The sequence below is a fragment of the Micromys minutus genome (assembly GCF_963924665.1).
Source record: "Micromys minutus genome assembly, chromosome: 3".
Taxonomy (NCBI): domain Eukaryota; kingdom Metazoa; phylum Chordata; class Mammalia; order Rodentia; family Muridae; genus Micromys; species Micromys minutus.
The window spans coordinates 67804-87154 of NC_137972.1; the positions used below are offsets into that span (position 1 = coordinate 67804).

The 19351-nt window shown below is 35.9% G+C and overlaps 1 protein-coding gene across 4 annotated transcripts in view; it reads right to left on the reverse strand.

The window, feature by feature from the left end:
• The window catches only part of BICD1 (BICD cargo adaptor 1), a gene marked incomplete at its 3' end in the record, with an annotated part of 129703 nt that overhangs the window by 32612 nt on the left and 77740 nt on the right, over positions 1–19351 (reverse strand). For 2 of the 4 annotated variants that reach the window (XM_080915040.1, XM_080915041.1), the window contains exons 4-8: positions 11712–12137; positions 9956–11050; positions 3469–3620; positions 1742–2059; positions 636–829 (exon numbers count right to left, since the gene is read on the reverse strand). In XM_080915040.1, coding sequence (XP_080771166.1) covers positions 636–829; positions 1742–2059; positions 3469–3620; positions 9956–11050; positions 11712–12137 — 2185 coding nt within the window. The remainder of the gene's footprint in view (positions 1–635; positions 830–1741; positions 2060–3468; positions 3621–9955; positions 11051–11711; positions 12138–19351) is intronic. The other 2 variants (XM_080915038.1, XM_080915039.1) reach the window with 1 other exon arrangement.

A 19351-nucleotide genomic window follows, 5' to 3' on the forward strand; every position in this document is an offset into this window, starting at 1 on the left:
TCTGATCTGTGCATGAACTTCATTAAGGAATAGTTTTTGCATTACTGAATGAGGCATAAACCACATTTTTTATTTAGACATTTTTATAGGGGAAAAATAGAAAAGTATAAAACAGTGAAGCTAAAGTAAACTGGGGCACACTGGTAAGCATCAACCAAGTATCACTATGAGATATGATAAGAAAATGTGAATGTTCCCAAAAAGTAGAACTGTCAAGGATTTGGATATTCTAGTCTCTACAAAAAGAAATTATCCCTAAAAATCTTTTATAAATATGTCATCTTTTGCTAAAATTTCATTGAAAATGTTAAGAGAAAACAAAACTACCCAAGATGGAACAGTCAGAACTAGAGAACTGTAGACAGATGCACACATGTCCTGTGTTTCGTCGCCTGCTCATTCTCTCTGCCTATCCCATTCTCCAGCCCTTCTCCTTCCTAGTTTACTGGAAGGAAACTCCTGAAGAATCTACAGACATGCCTGGGTTCTGACTATGGAGAGAGAACAGGAAGCTAATAAGGGAGCTTCCACTAGAGGTGGAAGTCCCATGTCACAGTCCAACTGTGGGCTAGAGAAGGAGAGCTGTTGACTTAACTGTCATTTGCATCACATGCACCCAAGGAAAAAGTGTTTACCTGGTGGAGCCACGGTTAACCTTTTTTCCTTGCTGAGCCGATGCTCTTGGATGAGTTCACTCATGGAAGGGGAACCCTTCAGAAGAAATGATTCTGTGGAGGTGGGATCAGGGGGAACTCTTAATAAATTCTGTAGGTAGGAAGCCCCTGAAGTCCTGGGACGACTCTGATCACAAAGGGAAGGTGAAAATTGTCTTGCAGGAGATCCAAGAAAAATACATACAGGAAACAAAAAAGTTTGACTTTAATTACCTTTCAGCACCTCACCAGTGACAACATTAGTTATATTGGCATTTAATTATCTTTTAAATATGAAAATCAATTTTTTGTAATTCTTTAGTTTTCATATAGGATACAACCCTTTTTGAAAACTACTCTGAATACTGGAAGTTTATTATAAACATTTTGAACCACAAATAGAAAATATATGTATTATTTGATTCTTAAATGAAAGCTCCTCAAATGAGCAACTTTAACTATATTAACTAAAATCAAGGCAAGTAACTCAAAAACCAGAACTTGGTAAGAGGTCACAAGGTCAAGTCACTAAAATCCTTAAAAGTGGTTTCTGAGCAATATTAACATGACCAATGGAAAAAAAGCATAAAAACTTGATTTTAAGAAAAAGACTATACATATTCTATTCCATTTTATGAAATATAACCACAACTTTTCAATTAGTCATCACTTTTAGTCTTATGGACAAGCGTTCCCTCAAGAACAAATTCATATCTTGGCCCCACGACATAAAAAATAACAAATAGCATAATTTCCATAGATAGGGCTTTTAAAATTACAGCCCATGTTCACTGATATTCATTTTTAATATCCACTTTATCTATCCATTTTTAGGTTGGAGGCTAGGAAGAGAAATATTTTTGCACACAACAGCAGCAAAAACATTGACAGTTGAAAATTATGTTATGGTTAATCAGTATGTGTGAATGGGGTGGCAGAAAGACCAGCATTGTTAGCAAAGCCCTTAGCAGTTAAAATTTTTCCTTTTTCTTTTCTTTTCTCCATCCTACACAGTAAAAAAACATAATTTTTACAGTCAACTAAAGCCTGTGCACTGTACCACACTATGACAATAGCTGCATGCATACCTTTTCCTCTGAGTGCCACTGCTGACCCGAATGGTAGGGATCTGTGGGCCCTGACTATGCAGGAGGTAAGTGTCTATGGTAGGCACGGTGGCTGGAGCCTCCCCACTTACTTTAGGGCTGCCGATCTTGCTCTTTCCAAGTTTGCCTTTGCTGCGTCGGGACTGCTCATGGTCAAACTCTAAGTCCTCCAATCTCTGTGTCAGGGCGAGCTTTTGCTGGATAGCCATTCGCAATAAAGTGTTTAGAGTCTTCTTCTCATCTTCTGCAGCTGCTAACTGTCTCTGCATCTCATCCAACTGTGTGACATATTCATCGCATCTGGAACCCAAGCAAAGGGGTGAGGAAGGAATCCTAGTAAAGCTAAACTGGAACTTAATTAGTAAGGCATTCAGATACTGATGGCCACTGTAGTCTCAAAACTTTTATTATGCAATTCTGTTAGAATGATTATATAGCAATATTATATTATTATATTTAATATCACTTAAGCTTTATCAGACACATCTACATATAAGGAAAAAACACATAGTGACCTATAGAGTTTGGTACTAATGGTTTCAGAAATCCACTGGGGGGGGGTTCTTGAGATATATTTCCCATAGATAAAGTGATAATAATAAATTTGACTGGAATATAGAATACTTCCTAGCAATAGAATAGAAATACTTTATAATAATAGACACTTGGAAACAGTACCATGTTTAGAAACTGGTGATTCTGCCTCAATTAACTGAATTCAGAATCAATTACAATGGACTATGTAAAGGGACATTCTAAATAAGCAGCATAAACTTCAAGGACAGTTATTGTGGAAGCTGTTTTGAGGTGATAATACAATTTCACATATCCATCACTATTTTAGGTAGATTACAATCATTCTCTATTGTATAACATTGCATCCTTTGCTATATGTTATACCTACAGTGTATATGCTATATCAAAAGTAATAATATTAATAAAAAGAACATTTTCCCCTTTATATGTGTTTACAGGCTTTATTTTAAATGGCAACAGATGTTTTCAATATGGCAGATTTCCCCCAAGTTAAAAAATAAAAATTTCACTGAGTTTTCAACCAAATAATAAAGCATTAAGTTGCCAAAAATGAAAATTTTTGTTAAATTCAGGTACAGCAGGCCATTGGGAACATCTTCATCCAGCTTTATATTTATACTGAAGCACAAAGACAAGCTCCATGCTATTTCCCAACTGAAATTAAAACCTGAGTCTATCCACACACATTTGAGAAGAAAGCTCACACTGAATTTCTGCTGAGTTTAAGATATTGGTAAGTTATTCTTCACGTACTACCAGATAGCTCATAAACTCAGAGAATTATCTGAAATATATTATACAACTGAAATCAGCACACGCTTAAGGTATTATAAAGAAAAACAAAACAAAAACCCAAAACAGGATCTATAACTAAAATACATTGGGTCCACTGGGTACCCATTTCTATAAACTTTTAATGTCAAGACTATGGGGCTATGTAGATGATGAGAAAAATCAGAGTTTACTAAAAAACAAAGGGAAGTCTAGGACCTTGAATTAATTTTTTTTTAGTAACATAAAAATATTTAAAAAAATAAAGTAAGGCAATCGCTATACCTGAAAGAAACTAATGTCTGTGAAATGGACTGCAAGGGAATAATACCTAAAATATGATCTAAACTAAGCATTCTTCCCATGTGAAATACTCAATTTTAGAATGAGAAAAAAATTACCTTGTTGCAAACATTGCTCTCAGGGATGAGAAGGTTGCAGCATCTTCTTTCAAAGCCTTTAGCTCATTCCTCAGTTTTGTCATTGTTTCAGTAACCATTGCCTTTTCATTTTCATATTTGTTCTTCAGGTTAGCTAAAGCCACTTCAGCTGTCTAAAGCATAAAATCACAGTGCTTACCCCCTCACATCAGAATAAACTGGCCCCCACACTTCTTTATACCAAATCTATTCTTTGCTCTTATAAATGGAAACAAAAATTGATTAGGTTAAATTTTTTAATTGGATGTTTTATTTCTTTACATTTCAAATGTTATACCCTTTCCCAGTTTCCCCACTGCAAACCCCCTATCCCCTTTCTCCTTCCCCTGCTTCTATGAGGGTGTTCCCCACCCCTCTCTCACCTCTCTGCCTTAGCATTCGTCTACACTGGGGCATCAAGCCTCCACAGTACCAAGGGCCTCCCTGATTAGGTTGAAATTTTGCATAAGCATATGTATACATTGGATACAGGGACAATTTTCTTTAATGTCAAATCATGTCATAATTCAATAATTGTCTTTAAAGCCTGGTATGAGTCAGTAGGTATCAGACTTCAATGTGGTTACAGTAGTTCAGTAAACAGTTCTGCTGGTTATTGACAGTGTATGATTTTCAGAGATTTAGAGAGCCAAAAATAAAGCTTTAAACATAAAGGATGTTATCAAGAAGTTGTATTCTTTTTAAACAAAAAAACAAAAAAATAAAATAAAACAAAAACACTGATTCCAAGTGAAGTATGTGAAAACTCCAACACTTTATGTCTATATTCTGGGGGCCCAAACATAGAATAAAAGATGTAAGCCACTGTAACTTATAACATGAGTATATAATGAGCCATATGTTCAAGTCAAAGAAGTGACAAGAAATAAATATTTTTCTAAATTTTTAAATGAAACTTGCTCAAAACAATGAATTGTATTAAATGATTTCTTTGTGTGTTTGTGGGTATGTGACATAGAGAGAGAAAAAGAGAGTGTGGAAATGTTTAATGGATTAACATAGTTGTCTGAATTTGGGATTGGGATATTTCTGAAGTTCCTTGAATGAATAATGTTTCAAATCAAGAGTTAGTCTAGCACAGCAGGAGATAAAAACAGTATCAACTGAATCAGTGGGTATCATTGGCAAATGTCTAAAAACAGCCTGTCTATACAGCACAAGACAGGTACATAAAACACCCTCTTTTCAACACTCTCGCTCCTCTCTACTGTTCTTTTGTGTGAAATTATCTCTTCTTCCTTTGGGAGAATAACTTTTTATCCTTTAAGAACAATTCCAATTGCAATTGCTCTGGGAAACGTTTGTTAATTTCTATAGGTGATGTTAGTTTCTCCAAAGCAATATTCCCACAACTTGAAAACAACATATGTAACATTGCACGAATCATCTACTCACTCCAGGGGAGTGTGAGTCCTCTTCTAAAAGGTAGAGCCATGTATATGTCATTGAATCTTCACACCTGACACAATTAAGTACATAGCTGGTACTTTATAATAACTATCTTATCCCATCAGAAGACATCATGTTTCTGGGAAAAAATTCTAAATTATAAAACAAGACTCATAGAGAATACATCATGTTTGTTGTAAAACAAGATGATTTCCCTTTTTTCCTAAACCACATCATTCTCACATTAGCCTTACTAATTAATGTTCCACAATGCCTATATCTAACTGATGTCATCTTTTGATACTTAAAATTATTAATGGCTCATAAGCACTCCATCAATCCATAGCAGTTATTCAACATTATTTAAGTGAATATCAAATATATAGCAAGAAATATTTTCACAAAATTTACTAAGCCATTACAAGTCATGGCTCTAATGTAGTGTACAGTGAAAATACACACTCCTGTTCTCTTCTGAATTCCTAGAGCACTGTTTATAGCAATCTAAAATGTCTTATATAGATAGGCCTTCTTGAAAGTACTAAAAGACATAAATTAAATTTACAATAGATTACTAATATTTTTGTGTCCTATTTTGTACCCCCACATGAATGCTTGTTTATAAGTTAGGACTTGTGGAAAGAACAGGAATCCAAGGCCCATATTTAAACATAATAAAAGCAATATACAGCAAACCAACAGCCAACATCAAATTTAATGGCGAGAAACTTGAAGCAATCCCACTAAAATCAGGGACTCGACAAGGCTGCCCACACTCTCCGTACCTATTCAACATAGTACTGGAAGTCCTGGCTGGAGCAATTAAACAGCAAAAGGAGATCAAGGGGATAAAAATCGGAAAGGAAGAGATAAAAACATCACTCTTTGCCGATGACATGATAGTGTACTTGAGTGACCCCAGAAATTCCACCAGAGAACTCCTACAGCTGATAAACAAGTTCAGCAAAGTGGCCGGATACAAAATTAACTCAAACAAATCAGTAGCCTTCCTATACTCAAAAGACAAACATGTGGAGAAAGAAATTAGGGAAAAGGTACCCTTCACAATCGTTACAAAAACTATGAAATACCTTGGTGTGACTCTAACTAAGGAAGTGAAGGACCTGTATGACAAGAACTTCAAACCTCTAAAGAAAGAAATTGAGGAGGATCTCAGAAAATGGAAAGATCTCCCATGCTCATGGATTGGAAAGATCAACATTTTAAAAATGGCCATCCAACCAAAATCAATCTACAGATTCAATGCAATCCCCATCAAAATTCCAACCCAGTTCTTCATGGAATTGAAAAGATCAATGTGCAATTTCATATGGAATAACAAAAGACCTAGAATAGCGAAATCCATCCTCAACAACAAAAAAACATCTGCGGGAATCACTATCCCTGACCTCAAGCTATATTACAAGGCAATTGTGCTGAAAACTGCATGGTACTGGTACAGAAATAGGCAAGTGGATCAATGGAATAGAATAGAAGATCCAGAAATGAGCCCTCACGTATATGGTCACCTGATTTTTGACAAAGGAGCTGTAAACATTCAATGGAAAAAGGACAGCCTATTCAACAAATGGTGCTGGTCCAACTGGCACTCAACATGCAAAAGAATGAAAATAGACCCGTTCTTATCTCCTTGTACAAAGCTCAAGTGTAAGTGGATTAAAGATCTCCACATTAAACCAGATACACTGAAACTATTAGATAAGAAAGTAGGGAAAACCTTAGAACACATAGGCACAGGAGAAAATTTCCTGAACAAAACACCAATGGCTCAAGCTCTAAGGTCAAAGATTAACAAATGGGACTTAATGAGATTGCAAAGTTTCTGTAAGGCTAAGGACATCATCAAGAAAACAAAACGGCAACCAACAGAATGGGAAAAGATCTTTACCAACACCACATCAGATAGAGGCCTAATATCCAAGGTGTACAAGGAACTCAAAAAGCTAGACACCAGAGAATCAAATAACCCTATTAAAAAATGGGGTACAGAGCTAAACAAATCATTTTCAGTTGAGGAACACCGAATGGCCGAGAAACATCTAAGGAAGTGCTCGACATCCTTAGCCATCAGGGAAATGCAAATCAAAACAACCCTAAGATTCCACCTCACACCAGTCAGATTGGCCAAGATCCAAAACTCAGATGACAGCAGATGCTGGCGAGGCTGTGGAGAAAGAGGAACACTTCTCCACTGTTGGTGGGGTTGCAAGCTAATACAACCACTCTGGAAATCTGTCTGGCGATACCTCAGAAAATTGGATATAGTACTACCTGAAGACCCAGCTATTCCACTTCTGGGCATATATCCCAGAGATACTTTAATACACAACAAAGATATATGCACCACAATGTTCATAGCGGCTCTATTTATAATAGCCAGAAGCTGGAAGGAACCCAGATGTCCTTCAGAAGACGAATGGATACAAAAATTGTGGTACATATACACAATGGAATACTACTCAGCCACCAGAAACAATGACTTAACCAAATTCTTAAGAAAATGGCTGCATCTAGAGAATATCATCCTGAGTGAGATAACCCAGTCACAAAAGAACAGACATAATATGCAGTCACTGATAGTGGGATGCTAACCCCAGAGGCTTGCACTCCCCCAGAAACAACTCACAGACTGTATGAAGTCCAAGAAATAAAGAAAACAAAAAATATACATATATTCACAAAACAAGAAGACTTTGACTATTTCCATGTTGCGTTTTGTTTTGCATGTACTTTACGCTTATTGCAACTAGTACGTTTTCAATGCATACTGTCAAGCCCTTGAAAAAAATCAAGTACTGACTAAAAAACATATTCACATGGTTTTATGTAAAATTTATTTTAATGTCTGAAAAAACAATACTGACAAAAATGTATAATTTTAAGCAAAAAATGTTTAAAATCTGTACATTTATCTTTGTTTTGCAAAATAAAGTCGTTTAAAAAAATAAGTTAGGACTTGTCTTTTCAATTAAGCCTCTTCACATTTTTTAAAAAGAAAAATCTAGATTTCTATAGCAATGCAAAAATAAAAGGAACTAGCTAATTAAAAATCAAGTTTTCAAATTATTAATTTTTATTTTGTCAATATTTTCTGGCATTTTGCTTGAAATATATTCATCCTGAAGTTCCTTTTCCTCATCTTTGAGATGTCTCCTTACTAACAACACTATCAGTAGATATCTCTTTTACTATATATAAAAGTTTTGGAAAAGTTGATTGTTTAAAAGTATAAAAAGCACTTAAAAGTTTCTAAATATATTTATTATAGAAATCTTTTCCTTTCCAAAAGCTGTGTACTTAATTTATTGAATAACTTAATAAATATTTTTATCTATTAATAAAGGTCAGGAAAGTTATCTGAATGTTTTAGCTGAGAATACTCCAGAAAATTGAAATAAGTTATATGAGACCTAACATATATGACCTAACATAAAAGTTATTCATACCACTCTACAATATATAGTATTTGAATTATAGCAATTACATTAATAATCTTTTTTCTGATTTCAAAGTAAAATCATATTTTTCATAATTTTTTCATTCACCTTAACATTTTCTACTTTCCCAAAGTGATGATACAAAAGAAAGTCCTATTTTCCCCTTAAGTTTATATTGTGAACAATATTTCTGCTTGTGGTACAGACATCCAATTTCTATGAGTGGATTCATGGAAACAGATGATGGCAAATAGAAAGTAGATGACATATTGGTATAGTTTCATTCATTTGAGTAAAAGAAGAAAATACTCTGAAAAGGTAATGAATCTTCACCCACGAAAAAGCATGAGCCCTCATATTCTTACTTCCTGGTATTGCCTGTGTTTGCAAAAAAAAAAAAAAAAAAAAGGAGTTCACATGTTGCTGCTGCTTCATCAACACTAATATTTGTTGTCAGGTAGATTCATATTGAAATATCCTATTTATTCCAGAGGGAAATGACAGGTATTTAAGAAAAACTCCCTAATGCTTCAGTTTTGACCAAAGTACACTAATAACATACTATACATAAAGTTTAGATATATAGTCAGTGATACAACTAGACTTAGAAATTGGGGATGTTCTCTCTCTCTCTCTCTCTCTCTCTCTCTCTCTATCTATCTATCTATCTATCTATCTCATCTACCTCTTTTCATCCCTCCCTCCATCCCTCTCTTCCTCTCTCTCACTCAAAGTTTCAAACTCTTTCATTTGTTGGCAAAACTCTGCTTTTGTTTCCATCACTCAGATCCCCATAACTGTACTGTCCATCTTTGATGCCATTACTTCATCATTTAGTTACTAAGTCTTATTTGTTTAAATCTGAAATGAAAGACAAAACATTGAGTTTCTATCTTGAGACAGCCCTAGAAGTTGAGCCTTGGAGTTGAATCTCCATCTCTTAAGTTGGGTCTAACTATTGCCCGTCAGACCTCTTCCATCATGTCTGTACCAACATCCCATCTGAAGATTCTCCCTATCTCCCTGGTTGGTATAAGCTGTTAGGCAATCTTCTCACAAAACCCTCCATCATCTGTTTCCATATTTACTGGCCACCAGGCTTCTGCTTATCACTGCCTGGATCTCTTCTATCGATTTACCTTTCTCACCACCTGCACTACCTAGGTAGACACACTGCTCTTCTATCCCAACCACCTCAAATTGGTTGTTGTTGTTATTATTATTTATTTATTTATTATTTAATTTATTTATTATTATGAGAGAGAGAAAGAGAGAAAGAATATGAGTGTCATTTATGACAAAGGCCCATTTGTGACAGAAGACAATTTGTGGGAGTTGGTTCTTTTCTTTTACCATACGGGTTCTGAGGATTGAACTCAGGCCATTAGGCTTGGCAGCAAGTACCTTTATCACTAAGCTATCTCGTTGGTCCCTTACACATTTTAAAATAAAACTACATTTTGATTGGTATTGTACTTTATTTTGTTGCTCTATTGCCCAGGAATTTGAACGCTTATCTTGGCACTAAAAATTCAACAAAATTAAGGAAATAAATTAAGAAAGCTTTTACTAGTATGTTTTCATCAGCAAAAGCATATTACCTGCTTATTGGCTTTCAACACTGCCCTAAGTGTGGCAATCTGCTCCCGTTTGGTGCTCAGTAAAGACTTCAGCTTGAGAATCTCTTCCATTAAGGCTTCCTTGTCCTTATCAATCATGGGGGCCAACTCTCGGGCTGCTGCTCTTTGACGAGACAGCTGTAAGGACCTGTCCACTGCTTTTTGCAGATGCTTGATTTGGTCCCGGATTATGGCATTGAGGTTGTAGATATTCATTGGCTCTTTGCGGATATCACTTGTATCCAAAACTGGAGATGACGGTGGGGCAGTAATAACAGGAGAGATTGTGGGAGTCTTAGTTGGACTTGGCTCTTTACTAGTCTCTGTGTTTTCCTTTGAAACTGGTTCAGATGATGTCCTTGATTCTACAGGGGATGACACACCCCTCCTAGATAATCTTGGTGACAAAAGCCCTCTGGGATCATCAGGTCCCTTGAGGCTACCACTTCGAGTAACTCTGCTTTGTCTATAGTAATCCAACATGACTCTATTGGGAGTTTCATTATTACATAGACAAACATGGTGGTAAAGCTGGGCTAGTTCTTCACTAAATGTCACCAACTCATCTTGGGCTGTATTGAGGGTGTTGTGATTTTCGTTGGCTATGCCAGTCATCTTTTGCAATTCCTTCTCCATGTGGGCCATCTTCTCACCACTCTCCTTAGATGTCTTCTCAAGGTTTGTCACTTGCTCATCATACATTTGGATCTTACTCTCATATTTGGTCTTTTCTTCTGTATAATTTTCTACAGATTTATTATATTTTTCCTTTAAGGCCTTAATTTCTGCTTTCAAATCAATGACTTCCGTGACGGCCACTCTATATTTGCACTCAAGGATCTCTAAGCCATTGATGTCCACCTCATAGTCGTGGGCTTCCTCTGCTGAGTTCCGGCCCTTCTCACAATCTAGCTCAGCCTTGAGCTCTTTGCTGTTTTGCAAGCCCCTCATAGCATTGACATGTTCTGTGAGCCGGTGCACTTGCTCATGTTGTTCTGTCAGTGCCCCCTTGGTGTGTTCTAGCTGGGTTTGTGACTCCTGGAGGTTGGCCATAAGAATAGCTTTTTCCCGCTCTACCTATAATGGCAGAAGACAACAAATAACTTTAGGGCAAAGCCAATAATGAACTCAATGAATTTGTACAGACATGTATACATTTAAAATGCCCACAGCAGAGCCAACACTCCCATTATTTCAAGCTAAATTCAAATGTTTTCTTATTTGAGTTCTGGTAAGTCAATCTAAAAATGCCTAATTCATAATATGGAATTTTATGAAAGCCAAGTCATTTGAATTTTTCATAAAGAAAATGGAAAAATCTTCTATTGTTGGCATCATGATCTCCTCTATGTTTTTTTTTTTTTTGAAAACTAAATGAATTCCCTCTAAAGTTTAAGCACTATTAAAATAAACAAACTTTTTCCAAATAGATTTTTCTTCTGGAAAAGAAATTTTATAAATTTTAATCAAAACAAAAAATACTGGATGTCTCACAAGCTTATTATAGGGACAGAATCCCTTGAAAAATGAGATAATGTATTTAGAACAGTTTGGGGTCTATTTTATTTGAGGTCTTGTTTGAATTTACTATAACATTTTCTAAAATCTACCAGTTTCTTCATTATAGTGGCTATAGGAAAAAAAAATCAACAGAACATGTTTTCCCCTCTGTGTGTCAAAAATTCTATAATATGCTATACCATCAACATAAATTCATTCTTGCAAATTCAGCTCTTACCTGAATAAGCTGCTGCTTCAATTTCTGAATTTCTGAAATGTTCAACTCACTAAATAAGTCAGACACGGGATGTAAGGACTCTCCTTTCCTGATAGTGGGAGTACGATAGTCTCCATTCAGTTTCCCAAGAGGCCCATGAATATGCCCATTCATCTTGTCATCGTTGTTTGGCTCACTCCCATCCTCAGCAAACTTGAGTCCATCTACTGAGATGCTGATGTGGTTATCACTGAGGTTGATGTACTGCGACAGCTCCTTCCTCAGATTGTTCTTTTGCTCTCTTTCATTCTTCAGTGTCTCAAGGGCTTCTTCCAACTGATGCTCTGCAATCTCTTTCAATCGAATGGCGTCTTCTAGTTGGCTGTTCAGTAATACTGTTTCTTCTTCAAATCGCTTAATTTCATGCTTTAACCCTTCATATTCAACCTAAGTTAGATAGGATTAAGAGAATTCATAAAACTAGAATTTGGGCCTTATCAAGCTCCCATTAAACAGTTTAGTAGATGTAATTATTTAAGAAAAATGTAACAGTCTACAAAATAAATAATAAAAAGTATATACCATATTCTTATGGTAATACACAATAATTAGACACTTAAAAATACACACACACATATATATATATCTATATGTATATATAACTAGCCATATTTTAAATGTATATATATATATATATATATATATATATATATATATATATATATATATAATTTAACATCTAGAAGAGCAGAAAAGGTATTTACTGTATTAGAACATTTTTAAAGATCCAATGGAGAAGACAGAGTTTTTTTCCTAACAAATAATGATAAATTTGGTAATATTTTATCAAAATTTTTAGTATTTACCACCCAAGAAAAAATTTTTACCATCACTTTACTTCATTAATGAAAAGGCAATTTTAGTATGCATACAAACATTTGTTTAAAAGATCACAATAAAAACAAAAATTCAATAAAATATGTTTGAGATTAAGATAATAAAGCCCAAAATAATTAACTCCAAATAATAAATATGTATATATACTATTAGTAATGCAATATTCTTTTGAATTATAGTAAATGAGAGCCTGGTCAAACAACCTTTGATCATAAGAATCACTGATTACAGTGTCTCTGTGAGCTGGTATACCTTCCTGGAGACTTTTCCATGGTACTAACTATATGCCGCCCTTTAGAAACATGTTATCTGTCTGGGTATGGCAGCACATGCCTTTAATTCCAGCATTCAGGAGACAGAAACAGTTCTGAGTTTGAGGCCATTCTGATCTACAAAGTGAGTTCGAGGATAGCTAGGGCTCTACAGAGAAATGAGTCTTGAAAAAAACAAAACAAACAAACGAACAAACAAACAAAAGTAAGCAATCAAGCAAACAAATTAATAAAGTTTGTTATTTGGGCCACACATGGTGGTAATCCCAGCACTCTGGAGACAAAGGCAAGCAGATCTCTCTGAGTTAGAGGCCAGCTTGTACTACATAGTAACTTTAGAGGCCAGTAAGAGTTATACAGTGAGACCCTGTTACAAAACAAACCTAAAGTACTTTTTTATTCTCCCAAGTATCCCTCAATATGTCAGTGCTCCCTCTGTAATGTTTAAAACCAAATTCTGCTCTTCAATAAACAATTTGCTTAGTAACTACTCTGAAAAAAATCTAGAATAAGTAACAAACATACTATTAGAAACTAACATAAATTGTGAATTTAGTTTTATATGTATCTGTATTTTCATTGTTTAAATTGAAACTGGGATCATAGATCATTATCCCTTTCATATACATTTAACCTCCCTCCCCTTTTCATAATCTTAATGTAATTGCTTATTTTGAAAATTTTGAGGTATCAGTTTAATTGGGATGTAGATTTGGCTGATTTAAACAAGACCTAATTAAAAATGACTTAGTTGAGATAGAAGGATTTTACCCTATGCAACAGGAAAAGGATAGATAGCCAAGGCAAGCACGAACTCTCAGCTTCATAAGTCTGTCTGTGAACAAGGCTTCTCTCTTGCTACATCACCTCCTACTACAGTTCATGCAATACAGCAGGTGGTGGTAGGCGTGCTATCTTGACTATGTCCCCAGAAGATTAAAGGAAATGATATATCCTTTTTCCTTTAAGGATGTCTCAAAGTTTCCCATATTGCTTTTCTTCATATACATATAACATTTTGCTGTAAGGAAAGTGAAAATGCAATCTCTTTTACAATTAAAAAATATGAATACAATGAAAGAAGGTAACAGCCGCAGCATTCAGTGCTACAGGTTACAAGACCAATGGTTCATGGAACATACTATGGAAAATTCATGTGTAAAAGCTGTTTTTTTCTTTTTAATTGAACAACTTTATTTTAAAAAACAAAGATAAATGTACAGATTTTAAGCATTTTTGCATAAAAGTATACGAATATATTTTGTCAGTGCTTGGTTTTATTTAAAGGTTTCATAGTGTGCATTAAGATCTTACTAGTTACAATGAGCATAAAGTACATGTAAAAGCTGTTTCTAAGACTTAATTACATATGGGAATGAGGAGAATATTAATTCTTAACAGAATGTTCACTACCCTACAGCTTGTAATAAACTCTGTAAGACAAATAAATAAACAATGTTTGTAAGAATGTGTTCACCATACTGTGAGGTAAAGGATACATTATATAAAAACACTGCACAGATACTTCTAAAGAAAATAACAAATGACATTATAATTTCAACATTTTCATAACAGAATCACTCAAAAAGTCAAGTAGAAAGATACGCTATCTTAGTTATTTTTCTGTTGCTGTGAAAAGCACAATGACCAAGGATACTTATAGAAGAAAGGGCTTGTTGAGAGGTTAGTTTCAGAGACTTAGGGTTTATGACCATTACAGCGGCGAGAATGGCAGCAGGCAGGTAAGAATGGCATTGAAGCAGTAACTGAGATCCACAAGGGTGAGGCAAAGAGAGAGCTAACTGGGAATTGTATGGGCTTTGGAACCTTAAAGCCTACCACAGTGGCATACCTCTTCTGAAAAGATCATACCTCCTAATCCTTCCCAAACAGTTTTACCAATTAGGAACCAAGTAGTCAAACATATGAACCCCTCAAAGTCATTCTCCTTCAAACCACTCCCTAGTTCCCATAGGCTCATGCATTTAGCCTAACTTTAAAAGTCCCCACAGTCTTTTACAATCTGAATACAGTTTAAAAGTCCGAAGTCTCTTTTAAGACTTAAGGAAATCTCTTAACTATAATCCTTAGTAAAATCAAAAGCTAAAAAAAAAAATGTATAGTTTCACAATACAATGGCACAGACTATACATACCATTCCAAGTATATAGTAAGGATATACTGGACCAAAGTCAGACCAAAACCTAGCAGAGAAAACTCCAAACCCTGTAAGTCCATGCCTGGTGCCAAAGGGCATAGATACCTCCACACTTCTAGCTTTTGCTGATTGTAACATACTTACCTTTCAAGCTTGTTCCATTCCCTATATGGAGATTTCCTTGGCAGATAACACAAGGCTCTATAACTTTTTAACATCTCTGGGTCTCCAATACAACCCAGGCTTTACTTTCACAACTTCACATGACCACCTTCCTTTCAGAGGTTGCAGTATTAGTTTGGTGGGGTCTTGCCCTAAGGGTACAACTTCTTTTATTCCATTTTGTACCAGATCTCTCTCTTTAATTGCTTTCAGAACAAGTCTTGCTCCAACACTAACTTTCCAGATGATCTTTTTCTCCCTAAACTGTATATTTTGTATTTCTTTTCCCTGCTTGCTGTTTTTCATTGTAGTCCTGCAGAAAAGTGATTACTAATAACCACGTGATGAGTCAATATTAGGCTGTCTTGAAATCTCTTCTGCCAACAAAAATATTTCCAAACTTTTTGATTTAGCTTTAGGTAGATTCTTAGGACGAAGCCAAAAGGAAACCATATTCTTTGCCAGAATTATCACAAGATTTATGTTTTGTCCAGTTAATATTGTTCTCCTTTGAAATTTCTTAAGTTGAGCCTCTATAGTCCACACTGATCTCAACACTACTGCCTTCGAAGCTCCTATTAAGGATGGCCCATTAAGTCCCATTTAAAACATTCAATCACTTTTTTAGTCTAAATTCCCCAGATCTTCCACATGTCTCTAATAAATAGTATGGCCATGCCTTTCACAGAAATAGCTCATTTCCTGGTACTGACTTCTGTCTTAGTTACTTTTCTGCTGCTGTGAACAAGATAAAAGAAAGAATTTATTGGATTACAGTTTCAGAGGGTTAGAGTTTGTGTCCATTATGGTGAGGAGTGTGGCAGTAGCTAGACAAGCAGCCATGATGGAGTAGTAACTAAGAGCTTACATCTTTATCCATAAACACTAAGCAGAGAGAGGAGAGAGGGGAAGTGAGGGGAAAGGAGGGGAGGGGAGGAGAGAGAGAGAGAAAGGGAGGGCGGGGAAGAGGAGAGAGAGAGAGAGAGAGAGAGAGAGAGAGAGAGAGAGAGAGAGAGAGAGAGAGAGATCACTAACTGAAAATAGTGTGGGCTTTTGAAATCTCAAAGCATGCTTCCAGTGGCACATCTCCTTCAACAAAGCCATACCTCATAATTCTTTCAACTAGTTCCACCCCACTGGGAATCAAACATTCAAATATATAAGTCTATGAAGGTCATTCTCATTCAAACTATCACATATGTCAATTACCATAATAATGTTTTACCCTACATGTTTATTTGAGTAAATATAAAAGAATATAACAAGTCTTCACACTGCATACTACCAATAATTACCTTCTAAATGTGTCAGAAGACATTTTGCCTGCTTCTTTGAAAGCCTGCTTCTCAGGTAGAGTCAGGTCAGGCCAGGGTCTACTGGCAGGTTTTCTGGCCTGCTGATGCATGGAACAATAAAAGGGAATGGGATACACTTGAAGCTAAAGTTGAGAGGCTGAATATTCTATTAATCTTGGAGGAGGAACAGGGAGCAATAGAGAGGCCTCCAGATGGGTACAGATATCGAATGTACGTCAGCCATGGTCTCTGTTGGCTTGTGACTTTGTTTCCCACAATACTGTAGAACATATAAGGCTATGAGAAATACATTCGGTGCTATCCATGTATTCACAGTCCTCCTGGTTTCTAACCTTTGTCTCTGAGTCTTCTTTTCCTTCTTTCCTCACTCCCCTCTCAAAGGACTGCTCAACCTTGTACCAACTAGACCAGTACATAATTGTATTTAAAGGAGGAATTTCTGTGTTACACATCATTATGTAAGATTGTGAGTATTTGGTCCAACGAGTTGCCATGCAAGCCTGGTGACTTGAGTCTAATCCCTAAAACGTTTGCAAAGTTGTAAATAGAAAACTAATCCCATAAAGTTGTCCTCTTATCCCTATTTACACACTATGGCACTCATACACACATGTGCACACACACAGAGTATACGTATACATATACATATAATAATAAATAATTTTTAAAAGATTGCAGAGGAGCTCCCTCATAGAAGCAGGGAGGGGGATGGGATAGAGGGTTTGTAGAGAGAAAACCTAGAAGGGAAATAATGTTTGAAATGTAAATAAATACTTTTTGGTTTCCAGTTGACCCTGTGTCACAGCTCTTCTTACCCAAATCCCGCCAGGAGAGAGCTCGTCTCCTAGAAGTGCTGACATACATGAGAGCACTGGTAAGACTACCACTTCTGCTCAAATACCTGGCCTAAAAGAGACCTGCCCAGAGCCCTCAGACACAGGAACCAAAGAACAGAAGGGACAGAATCCTTCTGGTTTCCTTCTGCATCCTGGATTTGACCCTGTGGTACAGCTCTCCAATCCCAAATTATGCCCAGAAAGATGTAGTTACCCAGGAGTGCTTACCAGAGGGACAAGCCACACTCAGAGACAGTAAGACCAGCTAACACCAGAGATAACCAGATGGCAAGACGCAAGTCCAAGAACCTAAGCAACAGAAACCAAGGTCACTTGGCATCATCAGAACCAAATTCTCCCACCACAGCAAGTACTAGATACCCCAAACACACTGGATGATAAATGGAAAAATCCAACACAAGGAAGGAAACTACACCCAAGAAAAAGCAAAATAATAATAATAATAATAATAATAATAATAATAATAATAATAATAATAATAACAATGCAAAAAAAACCAAAAGAAGAAAAGCACACAAACATAAGTCTACTTCTAACAACAAAAATAACAGGAAACAAAAATCACTATTTCATAATTTCTCTTAATATCAATGGACTCAATTCGCCCAATAAAAAGATATAGACTATCAGATACGTAAACAGGATCCAGCATTTTGCTGCATACAGGAAACTTATCTCAGAGAAAAAAGGCTAGGAAAAAAACCTTCCAAGCAAACGAGCCCAGGAAAGCTGGAGTATCTATTCTAATATCAAACAAAATAGATTTTCAACCAAAAGTCATCAAAAAAGATAAGGAAGAACACTTTTTCCTCATCACAGGAAAAAAATCAATAAAGATGAACTCTCAATCTTGAACATCTATGCTCCAAATATAAGGGCACCCACATTTATAAGAGAAGTCCTACTAAAGGTCAAAGCATATATTATACCACACACAATAATAGTGGGAGACTTCAACACCCTACTCTCATAAATGGACAGATCATGGAGACAAAAACTGAACAGAGACACAGCAAAACTAGCAGAGGTTATGAACCAACTGGAATTAATGAACATCTACAGGACATTTTATCCAAAAACAAAAGAATATACTTTCTTCTTAGCACCTCATGCTACCTCCTCCAAAATTGACCATATAGTCAATCACAAAATAGGCCTCAACAGATACAAGAAGATCAAAATACTCCCATGCATCCTATCAAATCGCCATGGACTAAGGCTGGTCTTAAATGCCAACAAAAACAACAAAAAGCCCACATACACATGGAAGCTGATGTGTATGTGGGCTTTTTGTTGCTTTTGTTGTTATTAAAGACCAATGATATCTGGTCAATGATAGCTTGGTCAAGGAAGAAATAAAGAAGGGTTTTTTAGAATTTAAGGAAAATAACACCACTACATACCCAACTTATGGGATGCAATGAAAGCAGTACTGAGAGGAAAACACATAGCTCTGAGTGCCTCCAAAAAGAAACTGGGGAGAGCATACACTAGAAGCTTGACAGCACAACTGAAAGCTCTAGAACAAAAAGAAGCAGATATGCCCAAGAGGAGTAGGCAGCAGGAAATAATCAAACTCAGAGAAGAAATCAACTGAATAGAGACAAAAAGAACTATACAAAGAATCAACAAAACCAAGAGCTGGTTTTTTGAGAAAATCAACAAGATCGATAAGCCCTTAGCCAGACTAACTAGAGGGCAAAGAGACAGCATCCAAATTAACAAAATCAAAAATGATAGGGGAAAGATAACAACTGAAACAGGAAATTCAAGAAATCATCAGGTCCTATTACAAAAGCCTATATTCAACAAAACTGAAAAATCTGGAGGAAATGGGTAAATTTTTAGATGGATACCAGATACCAAAGTTAAATGAGGATCAGATAAACCATCTAAATAATCCCATAACACCTAAAGAAATAGAAGCAGTCATCAAAAGCCTCCCAAACAAAACAGCCCAGGACCAGACGGATATAGTGTAGAATTCTATCAGACTTTT